Source organism: Sorex fumeus, unplaced genomic scaffold, assembly GCF_029834395.1.
Source record: "Sorex fumeus unplaced genomic scaffold, SorFum_2.1 ptg000095l, whole genome shotgun sequence".
In the NCBI taxonomy this organism is placed as follows: Eukaryota; Metazoa; Chordata; class Mammalia; order Eulipotyphla; family Soricidae; genus Sorex; species Sorex fumeus.
The window spans coordinates 1567629-1587064 of NW_026606152.1; the positions used below are offsets into that span (position 1 = coordinate 1567629).

The 19436-nt window shown below is 67.3% G+C and overlaps 2 protein-coding genes across 3 annotated transcripts; both read left to right on the plus strand.

The window, feature by feature from the left end:
* Positions 1–673: 673 nt before the first annotated feature.
* Positions 674–12340, plus strand: QSOX2 (quiescin sulfhydryl oxidase 2; the record flags this gene model as incomplete). The annotated part of the gene is given in 13 exon segments (XM_056132677.1): positions 674–710; positions 713–1018; positions 3599–3699; positions 4444–4492; positions 4890–4995; positions 5126–5216; positions 5793–5938; positions 6857–6994; positions 7075–7204; positions 7818–7940; positions 8064–8214; positions 9716–9904; positions 10501–12340. Coding segments are annotated over 13 exon segments (2019 nt in total), but the record flags the coding sequence as incomplete, so codon positions are not given.
* A 968-nt stretch (positions 12341–13308) lies between these two features.
* LHX3 (LIM homeobox 3) lies at positions 13309–17622 on the plus strand. Of its 2 annotated transcripts, none has more exons than XM_056132793.1 (6): positions 13309–13393; positions 15389–15560; positions 16045–16247; positions 16568–16719; positions 16787–16958; positions 17207–17622. In XM_056132793.1, the coding sequence occupies exons 1-6, from the start codon at positions 13309–13311 to the stop codon at positions 17620–17622; spliced, it is 1200 nt and encodes a 399-aa protein (XP_055988768.1). The 2 variants fall into 2 exon arrangements, with proteins under 2 accessions (XP_055988768.1, XP_055988767.1); XM_056132792.1 differs by lacking the exon at positions 13309–13393 and adding an exon at positions 14211–14318.
* Positions 17623–19436: the final 1814 nt, after the last annotated feature.

Sequence of the window (19436 nt, forward strand, 5' to 3'; positions counted from 1 at the left end):
CGTCCAGACCAGGCGTCCCTGGTGCGACCCCCGTCGCCAACAGTGAATCCAGAGACTGGACGGGGTCGGATTCCAACACGCTCGGCGCTTTCTCTCCACCGCAGCCCCGCCGCCGGGATTGGCTTTTGCTGAATCTGGCGCATCTCCCAGGGCCGGGGTGGGTGGGGGTCGGGGCCTGGACCCACGCGGGAGCCGCCGGGGACGGGCTGGGGGCGGGACGGGGCCTGGGGAGGGCGGGTGGGGGCGCGGCCGTTGCGGGAGTGGGCGGGACGGGACGGCGGCCCGGGAGGGGCCGGGGCGGAGGGGAGGGGGAAATCTGGGTCCACACGGACACCAGGCGCGGGGGCGGGGGCGAGAGGCGAGTTCGGGTGCCCGAGGACAGGCTAGGGTCGGGGCCTGGGCCGGGAGTGGGGGGGCTTGGGGCGGGGCCTGGGCGGGAGTGGGCGGGGCGGGGGTGGGGCGGCTCTGGGTCCACGCGAGCGCCCGGCACGGGGACGGGGGCGGGGGGCCTGTTCCGGCGCTGGGGACAAGTCGGGGGTGGCGGGTTCTGGGTCCACGCGGGCGCCCGGCGCGGGGGCGGGGGTGGGGCCGGGGACGGGAGGCGTGTTCCGGAGCTGGGGGCGGGGCCCGGCGGGAGTGGGCGGGGCCCTGGCGGCCGGGGCGGGGCCCGGCGCGTGACGCGGTTGCCAGGGTGAAAGGTCGGCGCGCCGGCGCACTCCCAACATGGCGGCGGCGGCGGCGGCGGAGGGTTGGGCGGGCCCGGGGGCGCGGGGGTCCCGGGCGGCCCCGGCGCGGCCCTGGCGGCTGCCCGCGCTGCTCGTGCTGCTGGCGGCGGGGGCGGGCGCGGCGCGGCTGTACCGCGCGGGCGAGGACGCCGTGTGGGTGCTGGACAGCGGCAGCGTGCGCGCGGCCACGGCCAACAGCTCGGCCGCGTGGCTGCTGCAGTTCTACTCGTCGTGGTGTGGCCACTGCATCGGCTTCGCGCCCACCTGGCGGGCGCTGGCGGCCGACGTGCGAGGTGAGCCCCCGCGGACCTCCGGGACCCGCCGAGCCCGCCGCCCCGCCTCCAGCGGCGGCTGCCCGGCCCGCGCCCCGGCCAGCTTGGGTGACGCGGGCGGCCCCGGGGAGGACCCCCGGTGGCCGGCGGGGTCCCCGGTGCCGGTGAGGGCACCTGCCTCCCGGCGTGGGAGTCCAGCAGGTGTGCAGGGGCCGACTCCCACCTGGCTGAGCATTTCCCTGACCGCTTTCCAGGCCCAGGCTGTCCAAGCTGGACACCGCTGGCCTAAGGGACACCAGGGTGAGGCCTCGCTGGACGGACGGGACCGCACGTTGACCCTGCTCCTGCCGGACTCCTGGGCACACTGACCTTTGGAGGGGGTCCTTAGCCCCGGGACTGAGGGTCTCCTGAGGGAGACTTCCTACTGGCCCGGCCCAGAGCAGCTCCTGGGGAGGCGGCTGTAGGGGCGCCTGGCAGGATGGTCAGCAGGGCCTGCCCGCAGCGCCCATTTCTCGGCTCTGGCTGAGCTTCAGCTCTTCACTGGCATATTGGAGACTAATGTCAATGTTTTTCCTTGTAAGAAGGTGGCTTGGGAACAAAAGGCCACTGTTGCCTCTGCCAGCCGCCCGGGACCTGATGGCATCTGGCACTGGCCCCTAAAGGCCGGTGTGGCCTGCGGCTGCATCCATCTCCCGCTGGACGGCCCCCTCCCCTGAAGGCCATGTGTGGCCCACGGCTGTGTCTCCAGGTCCACGGACCCCGGGGCACATCACTGCAGGACTTGGCAGGGACACGTGGCCCCTAGCATGCCCCTCTGGTCCGTTCCTGAGAGCCTGTCCAGGGGCCGCAGTGCTCTGTGACCCCGAGGCCCGTTGGGCTGGCCAAGTGTGGCAGATTCCACCAATGTGAGGGACCTGGGCAGCCGAGGCTGCACTGCCTGGACCCCTTGAACTCGGAGCTTATGGACAGGCGCACACCAGCTGCCCGCCCCCACGCTGGGGGCCCCAGCACTGCTGGTGGCCTCAGACTGTCCCAGGACGGGCAACGTGACAGTCCCCATCCTGGGCTGGGGCGTCCAAGGAGGCTGGGGTGAGCCGGGGGCGCTGCAACAGGGCCAGGCCTCTGCCAGGTCTCTCGGGCCTGTCTGTGCCGGTGCGGGCGGGGGAGGCCTTGTGCCCGTTACTCTGGTCCCCTGTGGCTCTGAATGTGGCCATCTGCCGCCTGTGTCTCACACACAAGGCCTCACACACAAAGGCCTGCTGGCCTCCCTACCCACCCTGTGCCCTCCCAGTGTGGGCTGAGCTGCCCGTGTCCCTCCTACCTGTGCCAGTCACCCCCGGCTCATGCCTAGTCGTGTGGTGTGGCCGTGAGTGGCAGAGTCCCGACAGCCTGCTGACCCAAGGAGCACCGAGGGGGCCGTGACGTAGAGGCACCCGCGGCAGTGACAGTGACCCCCCAGCTGTCTCTCTCTCTCCCTCGCAGGGGCGAGCCCAGACACGCTCGGGCAGGGGTCAGGAAAGGGAGTCCACGTGGATGCTGCAGAGGGCTCAGGGCAGAGAATGTTCTGGAGACGCCCTGGGACCCGCTAGGTGCTCAGCTGGAGCCCGGGACTCTGCCGTGGGGTGTTTGCCATAGCAGCAGGGACCTCCTGCATGCGCCTGCCTGGCTCAGGGCGCCTCTCTGAGGAGTGGCCACTGCTGATGGCAGGGAGAGTGCCCGGGAAGCGGTTGTCAGGGGGCTCCCCTAGGCCCCTCCCTGCCGTGTTCAGTTCCAGGGAAGTGGGTACCTGCTGGTCCTGGGCTCTCGCTTGGTTTCAGGCCTGATCCGTTCCCTGACGTCTGTCCCTGGTGCAGGGTACTGGCCTGAGTGGGGCATGGCCTCATCTCGGGAAGCTGAGTGTGGTGAGGCGGGTGAGTCAGGCCACTGTGGCCAGAGCTGGGCCGTGGCGCGTTCGGCCTTCTCTGGACTAGGCTGGGCTGGCCCAGCTGGGCAGGGGCGATGTTGTGGGCAGCCCCACCATCTGCTGCACCAGGCCCAGTGTCAACTGTTCCTATCGTTTGGGCCCAGGAGGGCACACTCTTGCGTCTGTGGCCTCGGCCCTAGTGCCACCGAGACGGCCCTCTAGGGGACCCTGCACCGTAGACCAGGCGGGTGTGGGGTGGGCCGGGCACGGCACCTGCAGCCTGGGTGACAGCACTGTGAAAGCTGGACAGATGGACAGCCGCCCACCCCTGCCTGGGGCCTTGCCAGCAGCTGCACAGGACAGTGCTGGCCACTGGGAGCCCTGGGTAGTCCAGTCCAGCGTTGGCCTTGGTCTGCTGGCCACCCCAGAAGTGAGGGTGGGGGCTGGGGGGGTCCGGGTGCCTGGTGTGTCTGGTGCCAGGAAGGAGCTGCTGCCGCACCGGGAGGCCCGCCTCACCCTGCCCCGGTGGGTTGTTCTGGCTGCCGTTGGAGAGTGGGCGGGAGGCGGGTCCCAAGGGCCCTCTCAGTCCCACACTGTGCTGGGACTCCCCCAGTTGGGGGCGGAAGCCGTGTGTCTCTGCCCGGAGAGGCCGGGCTTGGGGTCCCGGCCCGGGCAGCTGATGCCACCCTGCTTCCCAGACTGGGCCTCTGTCATCCGCGTGGGTGCACTGGACTGTGCCGAGGAGCAGAACCATGAGGTGTGCCGGGCCTACGACGTCCACTTCTACCCCACTTTCCGGGTGAGCCTACACTCTACATGGCCCCCTGTGGCCTCTGCCCCAGGTCCAGGAACTCTCCATTAATGCCGGTGGGTCAGCTGGAACCTGGTGGGGCCTAGCGCCTGGGGACTCGGGAATGTCCCTTTGCAGCCCCGCTCAGGTAGGAACAGCCTGGCAGCTTGGGGCAGTTTGCCCACAGGGTCCAGGCTGGGCGCTGCCACTGTCCCAGTGGTCATTGTGGACATTCATGTGACCAGAGCCAAGTGCCTGGAAAATACTTGAAGCCCCTGCCCAGCGGCACGGTGCTTTGAGTGTCTGTCTCCCACTCTGGCCTCCTCCATGACTGTCCTCCCTCCACACTGCTGCCCTGGGCCGTGGATGTGTGGGCCCAGGGCCTGTGGTGGGCTGGCACTCCTGGGCCGCTCAGAGCAGCCCCTGGGTGTGGGAGGTGTAGGGCTGCCTGTTGGTTTGGGTGGGTTTCATCTTTCGCTTTTTGGGTCACACCCAGCAATGCTCAGGGTTCAGTCCTGGCTCTGCACTCAGGAATTACTCCTGGCGGTGCTCGTTGGACCATATGGGATGCTGGGGATTGAACCCGGGTCAGCCACATGGAAGGCAAACGCCCTCCCTGCTGTACTACAGCTCCGGAGCGCAGTGCGTGAGGCACCTCTTGTAACCCTGAGGGGGTGCCCAGGGGCGCTCCAGGGGTCAGGGCTTGCCCAGGGGCTTGGCCTCTGCAGGGTCCTGACCATCTCTTGCCTCCAGTATTTCAGGGCCTTCACAAAGGATTTCACAGTGGGAGAGAACTTTAAAGGTGAGGAGCAGTGTCCCCCGACCAGCCCCCAGCCCACCCGACTGCCAGTGGCCACTAGGGCAGGCACTTCTGGTCCCTGCGTGCCCTGTCCCCAGGGAAATGTGTTCTGGGTTTGGAGCCTCCTGGGCCATGGGGCGTTTCATGCTGCCATGGCCGGGTGCTCACTCCCTCCTGGGCCTGGGTGGGCCCCAGTTATCTGGCCACATCTCGGCCTGACAGTGAGGACCAGTGAGGCTTCACCCCCAGACTCCCAGCCCCGTGTAGGCACTCTGCAGGCTGTGGGCAGGACCACTGTCTTCGGCGCCTGGGCCCTGCCTAGGTAGCTGTGCCCGTGGCATGGCAGGACGGGGGCAGCCATGCGCATCACCATGGTGTGTGTGCCTGTGTGTGTGTGCAGGCCCCGACAGGGAGCTGCAGACCGTGCGGCACGCGATGGTGGATTTCCTGCAGAGCCACCCCGCCGCACACAGGCCGCCTTCCTGCCCGCCACTGGAGCCCATCGGGTGCGTGCAGGGGAGAGGGGCCAGTAGCCGCTGGGCCGTGGGCGGGGCCTTCAGGGCGGTGGGCGGGGCCTCCGGGCCGTGGGCGGGGCCTGCCGCTGGAGTAGCTCTACGTGCCTCTAACTCCTTTAAGGCCCAGCCACGTCCTTGCCCTCCTCGACGCGCACGACCGCCGCTATGTGGCCATTGTCTTTGAAAACAACAGCTCGTACGTGGGCCGTGAGGTGAGGGGCTGCATCCTCTGGCTGGCTTGGGTGGGCTCCTCTTGCAGGCACGTGCCTGGTGCTGCCTGACCTGGGCCACAGGACCCTGGAGGGGTGCAGCCAGGGGAGCTCGCCCCATTCTGTGCGGAGGAAAGACTCCCAGACTCTTCCCAGCACATGGTGGTCCCGGCATGTACCTGACCTAGTATCCTGCTGGGGTGGGGATCCTCAGTATCTGCCCCTCCACCCCTGCAGCTCTGCTCTCCCCCTTCTCCACACCACTGCTCCTGCCTCCCCCGCCACACCCCTGCAGTGCAGTTCCTGCACCGTCTGCTCCCCCACACCCCTGCAGCACTGCTCCTGCCCCCCCCCGCTCCCCCACACCCCTGCAGCACTGCTCCTGCCCCCCCCACTCCCCCACATCCCTGCAGTACTGCTCCTGCTCCTCCCTGCAGCTCTGCTCCCGCCCCCCCTCCCGCTCCCCCTCTCCCCTGCAGTGCTGCTTTTGCCTCCATGGGCACTGTGCGAACCTGCGCTGGGGGGGGGGGGGTGCAGCTGCCCACACTGGCCGGGGTGGTGAGTGTCCCCTGTGAGCAGGTGATGCTGGACCTGACCCCCTTTGAAAACATCGTGGTCAAGAGGGCCCTGGACACAGACCAGGCCCTGCTGGAGAAGCTGGGAGTCTCCTCCAGCCCGTCCTGCTACCTCATCTCCCCCAATGGCTCGCACGGCGTGGTCCACACGTGAGTGTGTGTGGCGGCAGCTGCCTAGCTTGGCCTCCCTCCCCAGTGCTCTGGTGCTGGTGCCCTCAAGGGCCCTGGGTGCCCCCTTTTCTACTCCTTGCATGAGCAGCAGAGGTGGGTGGGACAGGCTCCCTCCGTCCTGGACCGTAACCCAGAGAAGACCAGCGGGGCCAGGCTGGCAGCGTGGGGGCAAGGCCACCCCCAACAGACAGGGTCAGCACTGCTTCCACCCCTCAGTCGGGGCCAGGGACCCCGGCCACATGGCACCTTCATAGTGGAAGCGTGTCCTGGGGGTCACAGGGGAGGCGGATGGTGCAGCTGCTGGAGCTGCTGCCTCAGTGCTGCTGGGCCTCATGGCACCCCTTGGGCCTGGCAGAGTCCATGGAGATGAGGCCAAACGGGCAGCAGCCCCAGCCTTCCAGATTAACTGAGTCCCTGAGAAGCTGCTGCCGCTGTGGCCCTACTGCAGGGTGGGTCCCATCCTGGACTCAGTCCCGCAGTAACAGTACCTGGTTCCCAAAGCAACAGTGCTGAATCCGCCAGTGCTCAGAGTCCCACAGTAATGGTACTCGGAGCCCTACAGTAATGTTGCCCAGAGTCCCATGAACCAATACTCAGAGTCCCGCAGCAATGTTACCTGGAGTCCCACAGTACCAGTGCTCAGAGTCCCGCAGTAACATTACCCAGAGTCCCGTAGAAACAGTGCTCAGTCCTGTGGTAGTAGTGCTTGTGTCCCTGTGGTCAGTGCGTCTGAGTACTCAGTCCCTCTGGGTGTGTGGTGCCATGATCAGTCATGTAGAACCCAGACCATGGGTCACAGGAAATAGGCAGGGAGTGCCCGAGGAGCCATTACCCCGAGGGGACTTAACACTGGTTCCCCAAGACCCTGCCTGAGCCTGGACCCGGCCCTCTCCACAGCACGAAGCCCCTTCGTTCCTTTTTCTCCTCGTACCTAAAGTCGTTGCCAGCTGTGAGGAAGAAGCCGCTGTCCCGGCCCGAGAAGCCCCAGGAAGGAGCAGCCACGGACAGGGGGGAGGAGTGGAGAGACTTTGACAGGTGAGGTGCAGGAGCGGGCGTGGGGGCGGGGGTGGGGCGCGTGTGCAGCAGACACGGATGCAGAGACGCGTGTCCCGCAGGTCCAGGCTGTACACGGCTGACCTGGAGTCGGGCCTGCACTACCTCCTGCGTGTGGAGCTGTCTGCCCACAAATCTCTGGCCGGAGCCAAGCTAAAGACTCTGAAGGCCTTCATCACAGTCCTGGCCAAGGTGCGGGCTCGCCCCCTCCTGCTCGCCCTGGTGTGCTCTGGGAAGTAGCTCTGTGGGAGTCGTCCCCGCCTGAGTCGGCCAGTCCGTGGTCAGCCCCAGTGGGCCAGTCGGGTTCCTTCCACAGGGCCCCCTGTAAGGCCTCGGGCTATGGTGCCTTGTTTCGGGGTCACTCTCTGTGACCTGGGGCTGGTGGTGCCAGCAGCTGGGGTTTTGAGGTGGCCTGTTGGCCCCAGTGGGCTCTGAGCAGAGCCCAGACGGCCCTGGGGGCTGCGGAAGATGAGCCCTGCGTCCCCTCTGACCGGCTGGAGCATCCCTTTCTGCAGTCCCCCTCCCGGCAATGAGGCCCCCGGCAGCGTTCAGGGAGTGGCATGATATGGACCCTGGGGCCCACCCCAGCAGGCTCCGCGCTGAAGTGTGGCCAGGGTGTCCCAGTGGTCCCTGCCATGCTTCCTGCTGACAGAGCAGAGGGCACAGTGGCCCTGCCTCGCACTGGGGCATTCCAGAGCATTCCAGGCGTGTCCCCTTCCCCCACCCCAGTAGCCCACGGTTCCACTGTCCATGCAGCCCCAGGGGCAGCCCAAGGCAGCAGTCCACTGTCTCAATGTCCATGCAGCTCTTCCCCGGCCGGCCGCACGTCAGGAAGCTGCTGGAGGCGCTGCAGGAATGGCTGACCACCCTCCCCCTGGACACTGTCCCCTACCACGCTGTGCTGGACCTCATCGACAACAAGATGCGGGTGAGCCAGGTGGCCCCAGCTGCCCCCTGTGGTCCTGCTGGGGGAGGGTGCGGTGCCCCCTCCCGCCAGCCCAAGCCCGCCCCCGTGGCCCCTCTCGTCAGCCCGCGCCTGCCCCCACTGCAGATCTCAGGACTGTCCCTCACGAGCCGTGTCACATGGGTTGCATGTCAGGGGAGCCAGCCTGAGCTGCGGGGCTACACCTGCGCGCTGTGGGAGCTGTTCCACACACTCACTGTCGCCGCCTGGGCACACCCAGAAGCACTGGAGGGCACAGGTAGGGCCCCACTCCAGTCACAGCCCCCGTGTGGCCCCCGGAACTTGTGGGAGGGACCATTGGAGAAACGGGGTTGTGAGGGGACATGGGGGGGCTGGGGACTGGGGGGGGGCTGTTTGGAGGGAGTTGGGGCTACAGCTGAGACCCCACCGTTCTGGTTCAAGCCAGCCCCATTCTGTGAGAGGCTCTGGGGCAGGCTCACGGGGCCGAGCAGGCTTTGCTGTGGGAGGCCCAGGGCCCAGCCGGCCCTTCAGGACTTCCTAGCCAGCTGCAATGGCCCAGGCACAGAGCAGCCTCCAGCCGTGCTGGTGTTGCCCTCCCCACCCCCCCCAGACCAGAGGCAGCGAGTGGCACCTCAGAGAGGCCAGTGATCCGAGTTCTAGAACAGCATGGCGCCTCCCGGGGCGTCTGTGGGTGGCTGTGAGGCCCCCCAGACAGTAGCAGTGCGTGTGGCGGGGACCCTGTCTGGGGGCACCACTCGGACCCCAGAAGTGGGTCAGCCTGAGACGCTGGATTATGTGTCGCCGGTCTCCTCTTACTACACTGAAAGCCGCGCTAATCCTGCAGGTAGAGGGCGGTGGGAGGAAAGCAGATTATTGCCGGCTCAGCAGCTGGCGAGGGAGGGGCCTGTCCCGGCAGCAACCAGCCCCCCCAGCTGCTCCTCCCCACCTCCTCCCTGCCTCCTCCCTCCGACCCAGCCGCTCCTCCCCGGCCCCATCCACTTTACCTTGGGTGTCCACTCCCTAGGCCCATGCTGGCCTCTGCCCCGTTCCAGGAAACCCCTTACTTCCCGTCGGGGGTGGCGCTGTGCCCAGAACTTGGACCGGGACTGTCCCTCCCCATGGCCTGCCTTCCTGGGGTACACACACTGTGGCCAGAGGGATGGGACCCTGTGTGAGGGCGCCTGCCTTTAGGGTGCTGCGGGTAGGCCCCAGGGAGCTCCCTCAACAGACCCTCAGGTCCAGCAGGTCCTCATGTCCTCGGGTCAAGGGCCCCCCTAGCATTGCTGGCCCTGGGGACAGCCACTCATCCACTCCTCACCCGCCCTGTGGCTCTAGTCAGAAACACTCAGGTGCCACCTTACTGTGCACATGTGTTCCTGTGTGTGCAAATGTGTGTACATATGTGTGCCTTACGTGTGGTATCCACATAGGTGTTATGTGTTTAAGCATGTCTTTGGCTTATATGTGTCACATATACATCTATATGTATGTAAGTATGTGTGTAAGCGCGTGTATGGCTTACGTGTGTAAGCACATGTTGTGTGAGCACATGTACGTACATGTTGTGTAGCTGTAAGCACGTATACAGCTTACGTGCGTAAGCACAGGTATACATGTTGTATGTGTAAGCACATATATGGCTTATATGTGTAAACACATGTGCGGTGTGTAAGTACATTGTGTGTGAACACATGTCGTATATGTGTAAGCATGCATATTGTGTCTAAGCACATGTGGTGTGCTGTGAACATGTATGCACACAGCTGCCTCCCCCGCAGGTCTGGAGGGGGACCCGCAGGCGGTGCTGCAGGCCGTGCGGGGCTACGTGCGCACCTTCTTCGGCTGCCGGGAGTGCGGGGAGCACTTTGAGGAGATGGCCAGAGAGTCCCTGGACACAGTGAAGACCCTGGAGCAGGCGATTCTGTGGCTCTGGAGGAAACATAACGTGGTCAACAGCCGTCTGGCAGGTGAGGGCTGTGCGGGCCTGGGGGTGCGGCCCTGGGGGCGCTGGATGGGCTTTGTGCTAATCTTGAGCAGGACAGGCGTGTCCCGCCCAGCCCCTGCTCTCAGAGGGGTCTCCCTGTGGTGCTCCTGGCCCCCAGCCACAGGCCCTGCGGCGCTGGCCCCCTCAGCTCCGGCCCCAGTGGCCGAGCCTTTTGTAGCACTGACACTTGCTCTTGCGTCCCCCACCCTCCCAGGGGCTTGTCGGAAAGCAACCAAATAGGATGCAGGCGTTTCCTCAGCGTTAAATAATTCCAACTGTTCCTAAATCAGCAGCAGATTAAAATTAGGCTTAAAAATAATTCCACTGAGAAATCTTAATAGAGATGAGCAGAAAATGCACTAAACCATCGTATTTTATTTAATCCACCGTATCGTGAAAGCGCTTCACGACCGGGGCACTAAAGGGAATTGGTTTCTTCAGGTGCTCCTGGTGGGGGACTGCGGGCCCCCTGCCCACCCCCTTCCACGTGGGGGAGGTCGGGCACAGGCCCCAGCCCGTCCTAGGGGCAGGTGTGTGGGCAGGGGCCCCACCTGCCCTCTCCTGCTCCCTTGCCCCCAGGACATCCCAGCGAGGACCCCCAGTTCCCAAAGGCCCCCTGGCCCTCGCCGGACCTCTGTCCAGCCTGCCACGATGAAGTCCACGGCCTGGACCGCTGGGACGAAGAGCAGGTGCTGCTGTTCCTGCAACGCCACTACGGCGCCGCCAATCTGCTGCACACGCACGCCGCCGAGCCGGGGAGCCCGCGCCCACCCCCTGGCCCCCCTGGCCTCGCGCCTCGCTCGTCCTACAGGCCACTCGCTGGCCTCAACGCCCCCCGAGGCGTGGACGGGGCAGGCGGCCGTGCAGAGGAGGTGGCCGCGCCTTTCCTGGGCATGGGCTTCTCCGGCCTGGACATGAGCCTGTGCGTCCTGCTCTACGTGGCCTCCTCCCTCTTCCTCATGTTCATGTACTTCTTCTTCCGGGCGCGCTCCAAGCGCTGGAAGGTCCGGCTGGCCCACCCCGCCGTGTAGTGCGGCCACCACACAGGATCGTGCCCACGCCGTGCCCCTGCTCTTCGCTGGTGCCTTCCGCTCACCCGGAGTGCTGACTCCTTGGGGAGGGAAGGCCGGGCTGTGGCCCATCAGGCAGCGTGTCCCCATGGCCCTGCCCACCCAGAGGCACGAGCACCCCTACCCCCAGCTGTCTGTCCCCTCCCTGTGGCTCGTGGCATTGCCGGCCCTGGCCCCAGGTGCCCGATCTTGGTGGGAGGAGGACGGTGAGCTCTCGGCCCATTTGTAGTGCGGCAAACGGGCCCCTCCCACCCGCTGCCTCCCCGCCGGCCCCTCTGCTGGGCATCCTCCTGTTTTGACATGTCATCAGGAAACAACACGTAGAGGGAATCGCCTCCACACATGGAGCAGGTCACCAGGCCTCTGTGGACAGTGTCTCAGAGGTGTTTCTGCACACGGCTGTGCCTGTGTGCGCACATGTGCCTATTGGTATGTGTGTGTCTGCTTCTGTGCCCATGTGCCTGCCGGGAGAGTATGTACCTGCTGTGTGTGTGCCTGCGTGTGTGTGCACCTACTATGTGTGTGTGCATGCCTGTCGTGTATGTGCGCCTAGTGTTTGTGTGTGTGTGTGTGTGCTTGCTCTGGGTGTGTGCTGTTGTGTGTGTGCCTGCGTGTGTGTGTGCTTTTGTGTATGCGTGCCGTGTTTGTTGTGCCTGTTGTGGGTGTGTGCCTGTTGTGTGTGTCTGCCGTGTTTGTGCCTGCCGTGCGTGTGATGCTCAGTCCGTCCGTCCGTGGGCCCATAGAGGACAGCCCCTGCTGCTGTCTTGTGGCGCTGGGGGAGGCCCCCATGAACTGCTGAGCTGCCTCAGAGTCTCCGTATTCCATGTGCAGGGAGTGCTGGCGAGCACTGCAGCAGGAGCAGTGTTTGTAGGAGATCTGGGCTCAGTCCTCAGTGCCAGGATTCCCCCCTGAGGACTGAGGTTTGGCCCCAACCAATACCACCCCTCAGCAGCATGTTTCCATGGCTACTGTGTGCCCGGGCTGTGGGGTGCATGGTCAGACCCCCCTGGGAGCCCCTCACGGCCTTTGGAGGGACCGGGCTCTCTGCTCCAGCTGCCCGGGTTTACAGGAACCGCCTTTCCCAGGAGTGTGTGTGCACGGGCCACTGCACCCCTGGCTGTGCGCTCCCTGGGACGGGAGTCGGGGGTGTTGTGTTGGGAAAAGCAGCTTTTGCTGGGAACAGTGTGCCCGCCCCAAAATAGTGCCACCTCCCGGCCAGGGGAGGCCTATTTTCTAATTGTAGGGATTTAAGAGGTATGGAGACTAATGAATATGATAGTTCGGTAACTTAAATGTTTATTTATTTTTAATGGAAGGATTTTGATTAAAAGGAAGTTAATTGACATGGACTGTCCGGAATTTCTTACTTGCGACAAGAGTGAACATTTTGTACTTGTGTAAAGTATAATGGATACTTTTTAAAATAAAGCGATCCAGTGTCTGAGAATTGGTTTCTGTACACGGGGGCATCTCCCAATTTGATTGGGCCATCACCACGACCACAGCTGGTGTGGGCAGAACCTGGGACCTGGCACGGGCTTGTTGCAGCCACGTTTCAGCTGCAGCCGGCACTGCCCCATCGGTGGCAGGTGGGTGTAACGCGCCCCAATGCTCTGGCGGCAGCTTCCATATGGAACGGAAGCTGGAGGGGCATGAGTGTGGGAGACAGAGTCCTCCAGGCTGCTGGGCTGAGAACAGTGGAAGGGCTTGGCGGGGGCAGAGGAAGGTGCCCAGGTGCCCTCTGCCGCCCGGGCTGGAGGCTTTGGCATCACAGCCTCACATCGATACACTAGTTTTCTCCCGTACTTTTGTCTGGCTTTTGTCTGGGGGCTGCCTGGCAGCTGTATGCGTCAGGGTAAGGCCTTGGAGGTGGTTTGGGCGGAAGCGCTGCCCTGCGCAGAGGCCGCCTGTAACCTCACCCTCTGGCTTAGCTTGGGTGCCTGCCCAGCCCCTCCACCGCGGGGCCCCTGAGTCCTGAGGAGTTTCTCTCTCGGGCCACCGGGCCCCCCAGCTCGTGAGCTGTGCGGGGGCGCAGCCTTCCAGCCCAGCTCACTCCGCAGCGGCGCCGGGGCGGAGCCAGCCCGTGGGGGAGGGGGCCGGGACCTGGGAAGGTGTGGAGGTGGCGAAGAGGGCGGAGGAGGAGTGGGGGCGGGGGCTGGGGACGGGCCGGTGGGCAGTTAGAGGGGTCGGGGAGGCGGGAGGCTGCGCGCGCCTCCGTCAGCACCGCGGACAGCGCCGGGCTCACATCGCTGGCGCGGGCGGGCGCGAAGGGGCTGCCGGCCTAGGGCTCTGCCGCCCCCCGCCTGCCGGCCGCAGGATGCTACTGGAGACGGAGCTGCAGGGAGAACGAGACGGGCCTGGGGCCCCGGCCGCTGCCATCTGCGCCTTCGGCGGGCCCCGGGGTAAGACCGGGGGCCGGGCGGGAGGGCCAAAGGGGGCCCGGGCGGCGGGCGGCGGAGAGCCAGGGCGCACACGGCCGGGGGGCGGCCAGGGAAACCGTGGGCCGGTCCCCAGATGGGCCGAGCGCGGGCACAAGCTCCGGGAAGAGGCAGGGGGAGGAGAGCCCCGCCGGCCCGCGGCCCCCGCCCCCCGCCCGCCGCAGACGTTAGGAGATAATAGAGACGTTGTCCCCAGACGCCAAGACAGCGTGGGGCCTCCCCCGACCTGCTGCCGGGAGCGTCCACCGCGCCCGCCGCTTCCCGACCGGCCCTCAGTCCCGGAGGCACCAGTGGGGTCCCTGTCGGGGCGGGGCTCTCAGGCCTACCCGTCCGGGTGCCCGCACCGACCAGCACCCGGGCACCGGAGGGGGACAACAAAGGCCGCGCGGGGCACCTCCAGACGGTCCACGCTGCTTCCTGGCGCCTGCCCGCCCGGTGCCCGGTGCCAGGAGCCTGCGCTGCGGGGAGCGGGCTGGCAGGCGCAGGGAGCGGGGTCTGGGCCGCCCGCCAGCGCGCTCACCTGTTGAGGACGGGGCAGCGAGCGAGAGGGGGCCCCACGGGTCCGGACCCCAGGACCTCCCGCCCCACAGCCAGACGCGGCGTCCCGAGGCCCCACTTCCGCACCCGACCCTTCCTGGGACCCGCACGTGCCGCCCCCGGCCCGGCCCGGCCCGGCCCCGCCCCGCCGCGGCCCCGCCCCGCCCGCCGCTCCGCCCCCCCGCCCCGCCCGCCGGGGGCCCCGGCTCAGCAGCCCAGCGAGCCGGAGCGCTCGGACGCTCGGGCCAGGCGGGGCGCATGGAGGCGCGCGGGGAACGGGGCGCGGCGCGGGACGCGGCGGGCGGGGACCTGCTGCTGGCGCTGCTGGCGCGGCGCGAAGACCTGCGCCGAGGTGGGTCCCCGCGCCCTCGGGGTCTGGCAGCGGGAGCCACAGCCGCCGGGGCTGGGGGTGTTGGCCGCATCCCGGGGCGCCCCGGCCCCGGCCCGCCTCCCGCGCGTGTGGCCCGCCGGGTGCCCGCGCCCCCCTCGGTGCTGCGTTTCCTAACGGCGGCGGGACGGAGGGGCAGCGGGCAGCGGAAGGAGGCCGGAGCTGGAGCTGGCCTTGACCACCGCGCCCGGCGGGGAGACGCACGGGGGGAGCCGCTAGTCCCGACAGGTCCCGAGTGCGGGTGGGTCGGGAGCGGGGGACTGTGCGGGGAGCCGAGGACAGTGTGCGGAGCCGGGGGACAGTGCGCGGAGCCGAGGGACAGTGCGCGGAGAGGGGACAGTGAGCGGAGCCGGGGGGACAGTGTGCGGAGAGGGGACAGTGCGCGGAGCCGGGGAACAGTGTGCGGAGCCGGGAGTTGAGCGCGCTGGCAGTGTTTGCTGGACGCGGGACGAGGGGACAGCAGGCGCTGTCCGTCCCCAGTGCTGAATTCGGTCTGTTCCGTGGGGCTCAACCTGGCCCCCGTGGCCGCCGTGTGCGTCCGGCAGCCCCGTTCTGCTCCAGCCACAGTTTTGCCCGAGGCGGGTCTGTCCTCCAGGTTCACCAGAGCCTTGGGACTGGAAGGTCCAGCCGCGGCCGTTGCAGTGACACGAGGGACGGCTCGTTCGCTGTCTGAGCTCCTGCTCCTGCACTCGCTTCTCCGCGGGCATCTTCCAAATTTCCAGGCGCCCTGTGCTGTTCTCTCCGACCCACTGTCTGGGGTATCCCAGCCTGGGTCCCGCAGAACAGCTACGTGGCTGACGGCTCTGTGTGTGGGTCCCCGACCCCGCTGGTGCAGGTGGGGCTGGGGACGGGCACCCTCTTCCAGCCGCGCAGCTGATCTAGGGCAGGGCGTGGGGGCAGCACTGTTCCACCTCGGGCACACCTGAGGCCTGTCCCGGCTCTCCTGAGACATCCGTGGACTGGCCATGGGCTTTAGAACCCCGCAGGCCCCTGGCTGAGGTGTGGGCACTCCCTGACCGCGCCCCTGCCCCCAGAGATCCCGCTGTGCGCCGGCTGCGACCAGCACATCCTGGACCGCTTCATCCTCAAGGCGCTGGACCGACACTGGCACAGCAAATGCCTCAAATGCAGCGACTGCCACACTCCGCTGGCCGAGCGCTGCTTCAGCCGCGGGGAGAGTGTCTACTGCAAGGACGACTTCTTCAAGTGAGCGAACGCCCCGCACCCCCACCCTGAACCTCGTCTCGCCCCCGCGCACCCGCCCCGCCCCGCACCCCAACCCTCATCCGACACCTAAACCCCAAACACCCCAAGCCCCCGCATCCCAAACCCTGCCCCAAACCCCAAACCCCAACCCAACACTCCAAACCCCCACATCCCAACCCCCCCAAGCCCCATTCCCCCAAACCCCAAGCCCCAACCCCCTGCCCCACACCCCAAGCCCTGCCCCAGCCCCCAACCCCGCCCCATCCCTGTACCCCAAACCCCCACCCCGCACCCGCACCCCGACCGCCTCGTGGGCCCCCAGCACCCCGAGGGGCTCGCGCCGTTTGCATTTGGTTTTTATCCACCCGCCGCGCTCGGGCGGGCGGGCGACCCTGGACCCTGCGCCGGCGGCGGCCGCAGCCCTGACCCGCGCCGGGCGAAGGCGCCGCCGCCGCGCTGAGCCGCGCCGTGCCCTGCCCCGCAGGCGCTTCGGGACCAAGTGTGCCGCATGCCAGCTGGGCATCCCGCCCACGCAGGTGGTGCGCCGCGCCCAGGACTTCGTGTACCACCTGCACTGCTTCTCCTGCGTCGTGTGCAAGCGACAGCTGGCCACGGGCGACGAGTTCTACCTCATGGAGGACAGCCGGCTGGTGTGCAAGGCCGACTACGAGACGGCCAAGCAGCGAGGTGGGTGCGCGTCCCCAGCCGCGCCGAGCCCATCGCGAGACAGAGACCAGCTCGGCCGGGCGGCCTTCCCATGGCCTGGCCTGGGGCTCACTGTCCTGCATCTTCAGGACGGCGGGACCAGAGGCCCCGCGCAGCGACCTGCTAGCGTCCCCTAGGCCCCCCGTCCGCCAAGCCTCCCGGCCCGTCGTGGCTGTGGGGGTGCGCTCGGGTGCTTGGACGGAGCTTGGCGCTGGAGCCCCACGTCCCCCTGGAGGGCTGTGGGGGGCTGGAGGGCTGTGGGGGCCTGGGCGGGGCCGGCCTCAGCGCTCCGCCCCCCGCAGAGGCGGAGGCCACAGCCAAGCGGCCGCGCACGACCATCACGGCCAAGCAGCTGGAGACGCTGAAGAGCGCGTACAACACGTCGCCCAAGCCCGCGCGCCACGTGCGCGAACAGCTCTCGTCCGAGACCGGCCTGGACATGCGGGTCGTGCAGGTCAGCGCGGGCGGGGCGGGGCGCCGGGCCGGCGGGGCGGCCGCCGCACTCACGCCTCCTCCCCCAGGTGTGGTTCCAGAACCGCCGGGCCAAGGAGAAGCGCCTGAAGAAGGATGCGGGCCGGCAGCGCTGGGGACAGTATTTCCGCAGCATGAAGCGCTCCCGGGCCGGCCCCAGGCCAGGCAAGGACAGCGTCCCGGACGAGGCGCCAGACAGCGACGCCGAGGTCTCCTTCGCGGGTAGGCGTGGGCGCCGCGCCCCTGCCCACGTCGCGCCTCCCTAGAATCTTCTCTCGGGAGCGCGCAAAGCGCCCCGACCTGTGCCCGAGGCCACCCCGGTTCCGGATGGCGAACCCAGAGTCTGCCCGCCCCCCGCGGGGAACTCCAGAACGAAACCCGACCCTTGGGGTCGCCCAGCCCCCCCGGGTGGGGTGCGGGTGCGGCGGCCGGCACGGGCGCCCGCGATGCACGTTCCCCTTCCGTTGCAGACGAGCCACCCGTGGCTGACATGGGCCCCGCCAACGGCCTCTACGGCGGCCTGGGGGAGCCCGCCCCGGGCCTGGGCCGGCCCGCAGGAGCCCCCGGCAGCTTCCCGCTGGAGCACGGCGGCCTGGCCGGCCCGGAGCAGTACCGGGAGCTGCGCCCGGGCAGCCCCTTCGGCGTGGCCCCCTCCCCCGCGCTGCCAGGCCTCGCGGGATCTCAGCCCCTGCTCTCCAGCCTGGTGTACCCCGACTCCAGCTTGGGTCTCGTGCCCGCCGGGGCCTCCGGGGCGCCCCCGCCCCTGCGGGCACTGACTGGGAACGGGCCCAGCTCCGACCTGTCCACGGGGAGCAGCGGGGGCTATCCTGACTTCCCGGCCAGCCCCGCCTCCTGGCTGGACGAGGTGGAGCACGCCCAGTTCTGACCAAGGCGCGAGGAGCGAAGCGCTGGGGAAGCTGTGAGCGGGCGCGGGAGCTCGGGGCAAAAGGACCCGCCCGCAGGCTCTCCAGTGGTCACCGGCATTTGGCTGCCGTCTCAGACACCCACGGCGGCCCACACTGGCCACCACTCGGCCGGCTCGCGGACACTTCCCGGACAGCAGCAGCTGCAGCTGTTTCCACCCGTGCCCGCCAACCGTCCTGGACATAGTCCCTCCGGAAGCCCCGTCTTCAACCTCCCCCTGCGTCGGGACAGCTGGCTGTAGGTGTGTCTGTTCCGAAGACCCCAGGCAGGGCCCAGCCCCTGCCGCTGGCCTCCCCACTGCCCTCAGCCCAGCCTCTAGCCACGGGGCTTGCTGCCAAACACCCTCGGGCTCCTCTGAGGGCTGGAGATGAGGCTCGTCCCGCAGGCTGGCCCGAGGGCCCTCAGCCCCCTGCCCCTCCGTGGGACACCCCAAATTCCCTGCTGTTCTGTGTTCCGGGTCTGACTCTCCCGGCAGCCGTGGCTCTTTACAAGACTCAATAAATTTGTCAGTTACAGTCACCTAGGTTCTTGGGGGGCGGGTGAGGTGGGGTTTTCTTGGGTAGTGCCTCGCCCAGGAGGCTTCTGCTGTGAGCTAGAGCGGGGAGTGGAAACGCAGGAGTCGGGGGTCCCTCAGACCTGCCGTGAACCCTTGGCTGAGTCCTGGGATGGTTGTGGAAGTGACACTTCCCTCTGGGCCCCTCAACCCCAGACAGGCACAGCCTCTAGAAAGGGGTCCTAGAGGCGGGGGGTTTGGGGGATTTGGTAGGGGGAGACAGGGTGAGGGGCAAAGGAGCTCTGCAGACAGCCCTGAAGGGGGCTTTGGTTGAGTCACCCACTAGTTGCAGCTGTCCTGAGACCCCGTCCCTCCAGGTCCTGGGCCCCAAGTTTTCAGGGGAACGAGGGGGGGGAGGGTTGGGGGTCTCTAAGCCCTTTCATCTGAGGGAAGGGCAGTAAGGGAGAAAGGAAGGGAGGGGTGAGGTCAGGAGCCGTGGAGCGCATGGGGGAGGGGCTTGTATGCAAAACGGGCCTCCCGGAGGAGGGAGCAGCTCTGGGCGCTTTCTGGGGTACTGGCCCCGCAGGATAAAGCGGCGGCTCTGGGGCTGAGGGGGCCGGTCAGCCCCTGGCCCTGGAAGGGGTGGGGGAATCGGTCCCTCCTCCCCGGCCCTCGGGACCCCAGGGACCTTTTAGGCGCTGACAAGTTAATAAAGCTCTAAGTGCACCCTTGGGAGCCGCCTGTCGCCAGCTGGCAGCCGGGTGCAGGGTCCTAGCCTTCGATGGGGCGCGGGCGGGTGCAGGCCACACCCCAGCACGGAGAGGAAGGGCCCCAGGACGCTCTGTCCGGCGCCCCCACAGAATCTGGGGGCAGCTGGAACCCAGAAGAATCGAATCTGGAGCAAAGAGGGGAAAGGCGACAGAGGCCCGGCAGTGGGCATGAGAGTCGCAGGGCCTGTGATTTACCCCTTTCTCCGCGACGTGGCTCCAGGTGCTGTCCGGCTGGGGGTGGGGCACGGGGGCACTTGGCAGTTTACCTTTTTTTTTTTTTTTTTGCTTTTTGGGTTACACCCGGCGATGCATAGGGGTTACTCCTGCTGGCTCATGCACTCAGGAATTACTCCTGGCGGTGCTCAGGGGACCGTATGGGATGCTGGGAATCGAAACCTGGGACACTCATGTGCAAGGCAAACGCCCTCCCCACTGTATACTATCGCTCCAGCCCATGCAGGTCGCTTTGAACTCAGCGAGAGTTTGACTGCCCTGTGTCAGATGGAGCAGCTG